This window comes from Schistocerca cancellata, chromosome 9 (assembly GCF_023864275.1).
Source record: "Schistocerca cancellata isolate TAMUIC-IGC-003103 chromosome 9, iqSchCanc2.1, whole genome shotgun sequence".
In the NCBI taxonomy this organism is placed as follows: Eukaryota; Metazoa; Arthropoda; class Insecta; order Orthoptera; family Acrididae; genus Schistocerca; species Schistocerca cancellata.
Window position 1 is genome coordinate 184,396,449 of NC_064634.1, and position 12,960 is coordinate 184,409,408.

At 45.3% G+C, this 12,960-nt stretch overlaps 1 protein-coding gene across 1 annotated transcript in view; it reads left to right on the forward strand.

Annotated features, from left to right (window-relative positions):
• The window catches only part of LOC126100393 (alpha-tocopherol transfer protein-like), a 137,126-nt gene that overhangs the window by 121,319 nt on the left and 2,847 nt on the right, over positions 1–12,960 (forward strand). The window contains exon 4 of the mRNA XM_049910989.1: positions 3,893–4,145. Within this exon, the coding sequence (XP_049766946.1) occupies positions 3,893–4,145 (253 nt within the window). The remainder of the gene's footprint in view (positions 1–3,892; positions 4,146–12,960) is intronic.

The following is a 12,960-nucleotide window of genomic DNA, read 5'->3' on the forward strand; positions in this document are numbered from 1 at the left end:
GATCGTACATGGGTTCTGTTTTTACTGTTTGAGACACGAAACCCCAAACAGAGAAGCACCCAAAAAGGGAGGAGGTAACGAAATGAACCTTCACGAATTGAGATAGCATGTGACGTTATTTCAGTGATTAGAAAATCGAATATATTTGGTAAAAACTTGTCAGTTTGAGCCCGCTTATCAGTTTGACGTTGCATCCCCTATTGCCTGGAGGGACGCACTTGCACTTATTCGGTTCGAAATGGTGTCATAATGCCGTTGTAGCATCTCCTGAGGCAAGCTGGCCCACAAATGTTGTAACTTGTCTTTGGTATCCTGAATCAGTATTCAGATACAGAGTTGACATCCGAGCTGGTTCTACACTTGTTCCATTGGTGACCGATCAGGGGATCTCGTTGACCGAGAGACTTGTGCCATGTGTGGACGAGCATTGTCCTGCTGAAAAATGGCATCACGATTTTGTCGCATGAGACGTAACACATGGGGGCGCATTATGTGGGAGACGTACCATTGTGCTGTCAGAACTCCCTCAACATCTATCAGACGTCACATGAAGTCCTACCCGACAGTTCCCTGCACCACGACCTCAGGAGTAAAACCTGTCTCTTCCTGCAAGACATTGGAATAACAGGACATCTACCCAGGTCGCCATACTCGCTAACGATGGCAATGCGAGCTAGTGCAAAACAGCGATTCGTCGCTGAACACAATGAGACGCCATTCATCACCAATCTCTGCTTCCTGGAGACAGCACACTCCAAATGTAGTTTGTATTGTCGCCTTAACGGCAGCATACGCATGGTATGAGCAGTTATCTATTGTGGCAGTTGATAAAATATCGATATATCGATACCTTATATATATATATATATATATATATATATATATATATATATATATATATATATATAATATATATATATATATTCAAATAGCAGTATCTGGTGCCGTTATTTATATATTTTTTTCGCAAATTGAAATGGTTTTTTTTCTAAGATAATTTTACTTTCACTCTGTGAAAGAGTCTTACTACTCTTTGAGGTTCATCACGTCCAGTCTTTCTCTTTGACTGTGTGAAGCAAGTATAGGTGACACAAAAGAAATCCGATTGCACTAGGGGGTGGCGGTGTGATTCGAATAACAAGATTTCCGATGTGAAGAAATAGCACAGCTATTAAAAGTATTGTGCTATTTCTGTACATCGGCATTCTTGAAAAAGAGTTGCTGAAAATAATGAACGAAAATATAAATGACAAGTTTGGTCTTTACTGTGTGCAGAGACGTGTGAGGGGAAATGCTGACGTAATCGGCGCGCCGTGCTGCCAATAGAAACTGCAACGTTTGACTTCATCTCGCAGTCATGATACTACAACGGCTAGGTCACTGCCGTTTGCAGAAATTAAAAAAAAAAAAGAACAAGGAAGTCGAAATGAAGTGAATCATACAAATCTGATATGTGGCGAAAACGAACGATAGAGACATTGGACACCTTTTATTGTGCTTTTATGTGCTGTTACCATTGTTAGCAGAGTGGTTATCGCCAAGCGTGAACGTTCTTGCTCTAAGCGGGTTAAACAGGCTGCTAGCTTGTCGATGTGCAGAATATCTAATAATAAGTCAATAGTTAAATATACAACTCTAAAACCGGCAGTATATTTACAGTGTGCAGCCGATATATTTACAGGCCGGTACGCCGACATTTCTTCCGTCTACATATCGATACAACGTTTCTCTTTTCGATATGTCAATGTAAGATAACCACAATTTTCAAACTGTCGATATATCAGACTCTCGATATTTTTAAAAATAACAACAATCTTAAACCTAGTCCAGCTGTCAGTAGTCTGCAAACGATGATGTAAGATGCACAGCATGTTCGAGGGAGTCCATTGCTTGTTGTAGAGTAGCAGGCGCAGATATGAAGCGGTTACGATACGCTTGGTGGGAGATATTGCGATACTCCCCGTGGTGGTCAGACGTGGTCAATTGGAACCTTGACGACGATTAAGCCTGCCTTCACGCTCCCATCCAACCCAACATCGGGTTCTTGTTACACCCGACTGCTCCACAAAGGTAGATGTTGCACGATTCGAACTGGTGGCCAAACGGAGACCCACAATGGACCTCCTTTTAAATTCTGTTAGGTGCTGGTAACATTGTCTCAAACGAGTATGTGACATCTCCGTTTCCTTCCCAGGCCACTCTTGTGGCAGTTCTACGTGAATTGCAACTCTAATCATTTACGTACCCGATAATGATGTGCATGTGTACGAAATGAAATGAAATGATCATACGGCATTGTTGGCCGGGAGACCCCATGCAGGGTGTTCGGCCGCCGAAATTTCAAGTCCTTTTTAGCTGACTTGCGAGTCAGTGATGATGAAATCTCGAGGCAAATAAAATCCTAGACGCCGCCGGGAATTGAACCCGGGACCCCGTGCGCGGGAAGCGAGAACGCTACTGAAAGACCACGAGTACTAACAAGGGAACCTCCCCATCGCACCCCACTCAGATTTAGTTATAAGTTGGCACAGTGGATAGGCCTTGAAAAACTGAACACAGATAAATGGAGAAAACAGGAAGAAGTTGTGTGGAACTATGAAAAAATACGCAAAATATACAAACTGAGTAGTCCATGTGCAAGATAGGTCATATCAAGGCCTATATCAGGTCAGGTGTGCTATGGTCCCGTGGTTAGCGTGATCAGCCGCGGAACGGGAGATCCTTGGTTCAACTCTCCCCCTCGAGCGAAAATTTTAATTTTTTATTTTCACACAATTATCCAAAGTTCAGGCACTCACACATAATCAACTTCGCTCTCCAAAATTCTAGGACATGTTCAGATTTGCTTGGACATATGCAGGATTTGACGGTCTACACACGGAAAAATTTGATAACGTTAAAAACATATGTTTCGACAGAGCACAGGGAAAACTGTGCGACTGTGAAACTGTTGCATTCATTTGTTGCAGTTTATGTGACAAACTCTTATGGTTTCATCACTTTTTTGGGAGTGATTATCACATCCATTAGAACACCTAAATGGGGCAAGGTAGAGGAATCTTTTCACCCATTCGCAAAGTGTACAAGTTAGGTGGGTCGACAACATATTCCTGTCATGTGACGCACATGCCGTCATCAGTGTCGTATGGAATGTATCAGACGTGTTTTCCTGTGGAGGAATCGGTTGACATTTGACCTTGCGATCAAATGTTTTCGGTTCCCATTGGAGCGGCACGTCCTTTCGTCTACTAATCGCACGGTTTTGCGGTGAGGTCGCAAAACACAGAGACTAAACTCATTACAGTGAACAGAGACGTCAATGAACGAACGGACAGATAATAACTTTGCGAAAATAAAGAAAGTAAACTTTTCACTCGAGGGAAGACTTGAACCATGGACTTCTCATTCCGCAGCTGCTCACGCTAACCACGAGACCATGGCGCTCCTTTGCTCAAATACTCCTTAATGTTACCTACCTTGCACATGGACTACTCAGTTTGTATATTTTGCTTATTTTTTTCATAGTTCCACACAACTTCTTCCTGTTTTCTCGATTGATCTGTGTTCAGTTTTACAAGGCATATCCACTGTGCGAACTTATAACTAAATCTGAGGGGGTGCGATGGGGAGGTTCCCTTGTAAGTTACACTGACATCCACCGACCCCACGCCTTTTGGGTGCTTCACTTTTTCTTTTTTTTTTTTAAGGCGATGTAATTGCATAATTGTAGTGGGCTGTTTCCCCAGATATTTTGGAAAAACTAAATGGAATTTTGCTTATTGTTTTCTGTTAATAAGTAAAATCTATTATCTTTTCTGTCTTGCTATTTGATGTGTTTATGTTGGCGTAGAAAAGTTTTAAGCCCTGAATAACACAGGACTTATTTGCACAGACACATTGCCTCTCTGCCGAAGAGGGACCCCGAAGGCAACAAGGTGATAGTGGTCAAGCTGGCGGACACCGACCCGCAGAAGTTCAACCACGCCGACGCCACCAAGGTGTTCCTCTTGGCGATGGACGCGAGCCTGCGGGAGGACGGCACAGTTCCAGGCTACCACTTCATATACGACACCGCCGGCCTCGCCATGGGACACCTGGCCAGGTGCAACTTCACCGTGCTGCGCAAGTACATGGTCTACGTGCAGGTGGGCACACGGACAGCCGCAGCATAGAATTCTAGTATTAACCGCCGCTTCGTAAATTAATATAGGTTATAAATTTCCTGAATAAGCCTGAGATAATTGAGGAGCCTAATATCTAACACAACCGGGTCTAGTTTTGATTTCTTTTTCCCTTTTGAACCGGCCGCTGTGGCCGAGCGGTTATAGGCGCGTCAGTCCGGAACCGCGCTAATGCTACGGTCGCAGGTTCGAATTCTGCCTCGGGCATGGATGTGTGTGATGAACTATGGTTAGTTAGGTTTAAGTACACTAGTGGTCATTAAAATTGCTACATCACGAAGATGACGTGCTACAGACGTGAAATTTAACCGACAGGAAGAAACCGCTGTGATATGCAATTGATTAGCTTTTCAGACCATTCACACAAGGTTGGCGCCGGTGGCGACACCTAAAACGTGCTGACATGAGGAAACTTCCAACGGATTTCTCATACACAAACAGCAGTTGACCGGCGTTGCCTGGTGAAACGGTGTTCTCATGCCGCGTGTAAGGAGGACAAATGCGTACCATCATGTTTCCGACTCTGATTAAGGTCGCATTGTAGCCTGTCGCGATTGCCGTTTATCGTATCGCGACATTGCTCCTCGCGTTGGAATCGCGTTGGAATCGGTGGGTTCAGGAGGGTAATACGTAACGCCGTGCTGGATCCCAACGGCCTCGTATCACAAGCAGTCGAGATGACAGGCATCTTATCTGCATGGCTGTAATGGATCGTGCAGCCCGTCTCGATCCCTGAGTCAACAGATGGGGACGTTTGCAAGACAACAACCATCTGCACGAACAGTTCGACGACGTTTGCAGCAGCATGGACTATCAGCTCGGAGACCATGGCTGCGGTTACCCTTGACGCTGCATCACAGACTGGAGCGCCTGCGATGGTGTACTCAACGACGAACCTGGGTGCACGAATGGCAAAACGTCATTTTTTCGGATGAACCCAGGTTCTGTTCGCAGCATCATGATGGTCGCATCCGTGTTTGGCGACATCGCGATGAACGCACGTTGGAAGCGTGTATTCGTCATCGCCATACTGGCGTATCACCCGGCGTGATGGTATGGGGTGCCATTGGTTACACGTCTCGGTCACCTCTTGTTCGCATTGACGGCACTTTGAACAGTGGACGTTACATTTCAGATGTGTTACGACCAGTGGTTCTGCCCTTCATTCGATCCCTGCGAAACCCTACATTTCAGTAGGATAATGCACGACCGCATGTTGCAGGTCCTGTACGGGCCTTTCTGGATACAGAAAATGTTCGATTGCTGCCCTGGCCAGCACATTCTCCGGATCTCTCACCAACTGAAAACGTTCTGGCCAATGGTGGCCGAGCAACTGGCTCGTCACAATACGCCAGTCACTACTGCTGATGAACTGTGGTATCGTGTTGAAGTTGCATGGGCAGCTGTACCTGTACACGCCATCTAAGCTCTGTTTGACTCAATGCCTAGGCGTATGAAGGCCATTATTACGACCAGGGGTGGTTCTTCTGGGTACTGATTTCTCAGGATCTATGTACCCAAATTGCGTGAAAATGTAATCACATTTCAGTTCTAGTATAATATATTTGTCCAATGAAGACCCGTTTATCATATGCATTTCTTCTTAGTGTATTTCTAAGTCTAGGGGACTGATGACCTCAGATGTTAAGTCCCATACTGCTTAGAGCCATTTGAACCATTTTTTCCCGTTTGAAATTTTTTGTCTGTTCCCTTTTATATCAAACAAATGACTTTCGGTAACGAAAACATGGCAACAATCAATAGTACAGTCGTATAAATGGGTAAAAGCTGAACCTGGTCGGCATTGATACTAACTACTGGATTTGTTCGCTTTTGCCGGCCGAAGTGGCCGTGCGGTTAAAGGCGCTGCAGTCTGGAACCGCAAGACCGCTACGGTCGCAGGTTCGAATCCTGCCTCGGGCATGGATGTTTGTGATGTCCTTAGGTTAGTTAGGTTTAACTCGTTCTAAGTTCTAGGGGACTAATGACCTCAGCAGTTGAGTCCCATAGTGCTCAGAGCCATTTGAACCATTTTTTTGTTCGCTTTTGAAACTAAACCAAAGTGTATCCACATGCTTCTTAGATTAGTTCCCACAATATTAAAAAAAAAATATTAAAAACTGAACGATAAAACTGAAACTTTTATTAACTGAAGCATCTGAAACAAAAAATGTTGAATTAACATCAATTTTGGGACTGATTGTTCTTGAATAAAAAAGATAAATACTTGACAAGTTTCAAACATTTACAAAGAAACAGTAAAGAATGAAGCAGATGAACTCACCACTAAATCCTCATCTTCTCCCGTATTCTTACATTCGCAATGTTCTTCATTCTCCTCCAAACCAGACGCTTGTTTTTGTGATGTTGCGATACCACTGCAGTCACTCTGTTACATGCCAGTGTTCACCGAAATGTTTCCCAACTAATGTTTTTACATCTTCAACATTTTTCGTATCCACAGAGCAAGATGGGTACCACGTGCAGAGTCTTGTGTTATGCTTGGCTACTGGTGGAGTTGGCCACTTCTGAAACAACACCTGCTTGGACTTGGCACTTTTTGAAGTAAAGACACACTTATCAACAGCTTTTTAAACCATTTTCGTCCGTTTTATGGTACTAATTGAAGCTACCATCTGATTCACCACAGAAAATAATGTAAAAAACATCGATATCAGAAAATCGAAAAAATGGACTTGGCCGTCAGGTTACTAGGCTCCTCAATTGTCTACATTTTCTGAATAAAACTGTCTGCTCCTCTTCCTCCTCCTTCTCCACCTCAAGTGCCTCGTCTTCCAAACAATCTGGCAATTACTAGCGAGATCTGTTTTTTGCCTATGGCTTTTGTGAACAGCTACTGTGTGCTCCATCCAAAGCACTTTCCTCAGTTCTTTCGCCAGGATAACCCTCTTTGCCCTGGGCCACGTCTGCTATCAATCTTTCCTTGAAGTATTAGCTGCAACAACTTGTATCTGTTGTTGCGCATTATACGGTCACAGTATTCATGTTTTCTTACCTTGACAGTATTGATAATTTCTAACTCTTAGTTGATACGCCGCGGTACCGCTGCATTTGAAACTTCATCTATCCATGGTATCCTTAATATCCTTGGATACGTCCAAATTTCAGATGCCTCCAGTTGCTTACCCAATACTGCAGTAACTATCCGTTACTCAACTCTAATTGCCCTGAATTTCGTCCCGGTTTCTACCCACAGATATCTACGCGTATTTTGTCTTCTTGGAGTTCAAACGTAACTCTCTTCAGTAACATTGCTTAGTATGTCTTGCGGATTCTCAGGTTACAATTAAGACAGAGTCATCAGCGAATCTAATGTTATTGATGATAGTTCCATTAACCATCACTCCTTCATACTTCCATCAAGAGCATCGCGCAAAATTTTTTCAGGATAGATGCTGTAAGGTAATGGGGAGACAGTGCAACCATGGCGAACTCCATTCACAATCGATATTTCTTCTGGAAGCTGACCATCGATACATACAATATGTTGCTGAATAGAAGGCTTAAAAAAAAGTTCTCCATATTTTGATAGGTGGCAGTATGGTCTAGAACAAGAAAAAATCCAGGAAACATGGGCTCTAAAATGGGTACTTCAAGAGCTATGGGCGCTTGTTCATATTCGCTGTTGTGAAACATATCTCTTCTGCTACAGGCTCTTTGCTATGACGAATGACCTACAGTATGCAGTAAACAAATGAATGAACGAATGAGAAGGCGTTACTCTGTTACAGTGAAACAGCGAAGCTTCTAATGTAATCTGCATACTTACGACCTGCACTTGATCCATCGCTAAGGATGATGTTCGGTGATGAGTCCATTCACAGTGAGACGTTCATTTGTTCCATATCTCTTAAAAACTCCGGATTGTTCACAGATGCCCTGCGTCTTTTATGACGCGTTCCTGTAGTGTTTCTACATTATCAGTGGGGTTTGCATACACCGAGAATTTCAGGTGTGCCCACAATCAAAAGATTCGAGGGATTGAGAACTGGGAAACGACCCGGCTGAAGTACTTGACGTCTCCAATCAATCCATTGCCTATTAAATGTCAGTGTGAGATGTTCTTTGACATTGCGGAGAAAATGGGTTGATGCTCTATCATTCTAGAACCACATCCCAGGAGCTTTTGGAATGCAACAATGAATCCCAAAACAGAATGGGCAACTAAAACAAGCAGAAAGATTTATATGTTGAGCAAACTAGACACAGAAACAATGGTGTCATACATTAATAAGGAACTTGAAACTTTTAGCCCAGGGTAGGAACACGTAGGGAACTAAGGCGCAAATTTAAAACAATAGTTTACCATGCACTGGATAGATATGTACCCAGTAGGACAATTCACAACAGGAGAGATTCTCCATGATATACAATTACTGTAAACAAACTTCTAAAGAAACAGAGATTACTGGAGAATTTCAGGTGTACCCACAACCAAAAGATTCGAGAGATTAAGATCTGGGAAACGACCTGGCCGAAGTGCTTGACGTCTCCAATCAATCCATTGCGTATTAAATGTCTGTGTGAGATGTTCTTTGTCATTGCGGAGAAAATGGGTTGGCGCTCTATCATTCTAGAACCGCGTTCCAGGGCCATAGAGAGATGCTGAATGAAACGCGTTTGCAGACAAGGGAGCAACGCGTGAAGCCTTCAGTGACTACCTTAGCATCATATTGTCAAACGATCTTCCACGAAACCCAAATAAATTCTGGTCATATGTAAAGGCTGTTTGTGGCACCAATATAGACGTCCAGTCACTCGTGGATGAAGCTGGAACTGAAACTAAGAGCAGCAAATCAACATCTACATTTACACTCCGCAAGCCACCCAACGGTGTGCGGCGGAAGGCACTTCACGTTCCACTGTCATTACCTCCCTTTCCTGTTCCAGTCGCGCATGGTTCGCGGGAAGAACGACTGCAGGGAAGTCTCCGTGCGCGCTCGAATCTCTCTAATTTTACATTCGTGATCTCCTCTGGAGGTAAAGTAGGGTGAAGCAATATATTCGATACCTCGTCCAGAAACGCACCCTCTCGAAACCTGGCGAGCAAGCTACACCGCGATGCAGACCGCCTCTCTTGTAGAGTCTGCCACTTGAGTTTGCTAAACATCTCCGTAACGCTATCACGCTTACCAAATAACCCTGTGAGGAAACGCGCCGCTCTTCTTTGGATCTTCTCTATCTCCTCTGTCAACCCGACCCAGTACGGATCCCACACTGATGAGCAATACTCAAGTATAGGTCGAACGAGTGTTTTGTAAGCCACCCCCTTTGTTGATGGACTACGTTTTCTAAGGACTCTCCCAATGAATCTCAACCTGGCACCCGCCTTACCAACAATTAATTTTATATGATCATTCCACTTAAAATCGTTCCACAGGCATACTCCCAGATATTTTACAGAAGTAACTTCTACCAGTGTTTGTTCCGCTATCATATAATCATACAATAAAGAATCCTTCTTTCTACGTATTCACAATACGTTACATTTGTCTATGTTAAGTGTCAGTTGCCACTCCCTACACCAAGAGCCTATCCGCTGCAGATCTTCCTGCATTTCGCTGCAATTTTCTAATGCAGCAACTTCTCTGTATACTACAGCATCATCCGCGAAAAGCCGCATGGTACTTCCGACACTATCTACTAAGTCATTTATATATATTGTGAAAAGCAATGGTCCCATAACACTCCCCTGTGGCACGCCAGAGGTTACTTTAACGTCTGTAGACGTCTCTCCGTTGAGAAAAACATGCTGTGTTCTGTTTGCTAAAAACTCTTCAATCCAGCCCCACAGCTGGTCTGATAATCCGTAGGCTCTTACACTGTTTATCAGGCGACAGTGCGGAACTGTATCGAACTCCTACCGAAAGTCAAGGAAAATGGCATCTACCTGGGAGCCTGTATCTAATATTTTCTGGGTCTCATGAACAAATAAAGCGAGTTGGGTCTCACACAATCGCTGTTTCCGGAATCCATGTTGATTCCTACAGAGTAGATTCTGGGTTTCCAGAAATGACATGATACGCGAGCAAAAAACATGTTCTAAAATTCTACAACAGATCGATGTCAGAGATATAGGCCTATTGTTTTGCGCATCTGCTCGACGACCCTTCTTGAAAACTGGAACTACCTGTGCTCTTGTCCAATTATTTGGAACCTTCCGTTCCTACACTCCTGGAAATTGAAATAAGAACACCGTGAATTCATTGTCCCAGGAAGGGGAAACTTTATTGACACATTCCTGGGGTCAGATACATCACATGATCACACTGACAGAACCACAGGCACATAGACACAGGCAACAGAGCATGCACAATGTCGGCACTAGTACAGTGTATATCCACCTTTCGCAGCAATGCAGGCTGCTATTCTCCCATGGAGACGATCGTAGAGATGCTGGATGTAGTCCTGTGGAACGGCTTGTCATGCCATTTCCACCTGGCGCCTCAGTTGGACCAGCGTTCGTGCTGGACGTGCAGACCGCGTGAGACGACGCTTCATCCAGTCCCAAACATGCTCAATGGGGGACAGATCCGGAGATCTTGCTGGCCAGGGTAGTTGACTTACACCTTCTAGAGCACGTTGGGTGGCACGGGATACATGCGGACGTGCATTGTCCTGTTGGAACAGCAAGTTCCCTTGCCGGTCTAGGAATGGTAGAACGATGGGTTCGATGACGGTTTGGATGTACCGTGCACTATTCAGTGTCCCCTCGACGATCACCAGTGGTGTACGGCCAGTGTAGGAGATCGCTCCCCACACCATGATGCCGGGTGTTGGCCCTGTGTGCCTCGGTCGTATGCAGTCCTGATTGTGGCGCTCACCTGCACGGCGCCAAACACGCATACGGCCATCATTGGCACCAAGGCAGAAGCGACTCTCATCGCTGAAGACGACACGTCTCCATTCGTCCCTCCATTCACGCCTGTCGCGACACCACTGGAGGCGGGCTGCACGATGTTGGGGCGTGAGCGGAAGACGGCCTAACGGTGTGTGGGACCGTAGCCCAGCTTCATGGAGACGGTTGCGAATGGTCCTCGCCGATACCCCAGGAGCAACAGTGACCCTAATTTGCTGGGAAGTGGCGGTGCGGTCCCCTACGGCACTGCGTAGGATCCTACGGTCTTGGCGTGCATCCGTGCGTCGCTGCGGTCCGGTCCCAGGTCGACGGGCACGTGCACCTTCCGCCGACCACTGGCGACAACATCGATGTACTGTGGAGACCTCACGCCCCACGTGTTGAGCAATTCGGCGGTACGTCCACCCGGCCTCCCGCATGCCCACTATGCGCCCTCGCTCAAAGTCCGTCAACTGCACATACGGTTCACGTCCACGCTGTCGCGGCATGCTACCAGTGTTAAAGACTGCGATGGAGCTCCGTATGCCACGGCAAACTGGCTGACACTGACGGCGGCGGTGCACAAATGCTGCGCAGCTAGCGCCATTCGACGGCCAACACCGCGGTTCCTGGTGTGTCCGCTGTGCCGTGCGTGTGATCATTGCTTGTACAGCCCTCTCGCAGTGTCCGGAGCAAGTATGGTGGGTCTGACACACCGGTGTCAATGTGTTCTTTTTTCCATTTCCAGGAGTGTATATAGACTTGCGGTACAGGGCTGTTAGTAGGGGGCAAGTTCTTTCGCGTACTCTGTAGAATCGAATTGGTATCCCGTCAGGTCCAGTGGACTTTCCTCTGTTGAGTGATTTCAGTTGCTTTTCTATTCCTTGGACACTTATTTCGATGTCAGCAGATTTGCTTAACTATGTTTTCAAATGTTTCTTCACAAAGGAAAACCCACTAGTATTGCTCCTACTTAATTCTCGTTTCACTGAAAACATGAGTGAAATAAATGTTAGTGTCAGTGGCGCTGAGAAACAGCTGAAATCGTTAAAACTGACTAAAGCCCCAGGGCGCGCTGGAATCCCTGTCGGATTCTATTTCCAACTTGGTGCTGAGTTAACCCTTCTGTTAAATATAATCTGTCGTAGAACACTCGAACAAAAATTTCTGTCCAGTAGTCAGAAGAAAGCGCTGGCCACACATGTCCACATTTTATCCACAAAACTTCTGCGGGGATCGCCAAGTCCCCTATCGGCGAGGTACATGTAATGAGTTCCACGTGATTGGACAGGAAGAAATCTATAGAGATCACGCCTTCAGATCTCGGTGGCCGCTTAGTTGGTCCTCCTCCTACTCATCACTGTGAAAATGTTCGGTCCTGGAAGTGACGAACGTGTAAACTCTAGTGTGGTGGTGTACCGTCCTCCTGGAAGATCGCGTTTGGAAGAAGGGGAAGAAGCTGAGAGACAGCAAATTCCTCAGGCATGTCCAGATACATGGTTCGTGTTGCAGTTCGTTCGTTGAAGAAAACTGATCCACCTTTACTATCTTTCAACAGCGCACGACATACATTTACCTTTTCGCCGTATCTGAAATGCTCCCGAAAACTGTGTGTGTTTTCTGAATCCCAGATGCCAATGCTTAACTTTACCACATTTCTGAAAGGTAGCTTCGTCAGAGAAAACGACATTTCCTAGATAGTTGGGGTTTTGCAGGATTCGGTCCAACGGTTCAGTAGCATATTCGTGGCAAAGCTACAAGTCGTTTCGCTTCAATGCTTGAACGATTTGAACTTTGTAAACGTGCAAGCGAACTCGTACATACAGCACGTCATGATTCTTGAGCGAGGGATGTTTAGCTCTCGTGGTACTCAGCGAAACGATTTGGATGGGCTCCTTTGGAAGGTCTTTCTCATTTCCT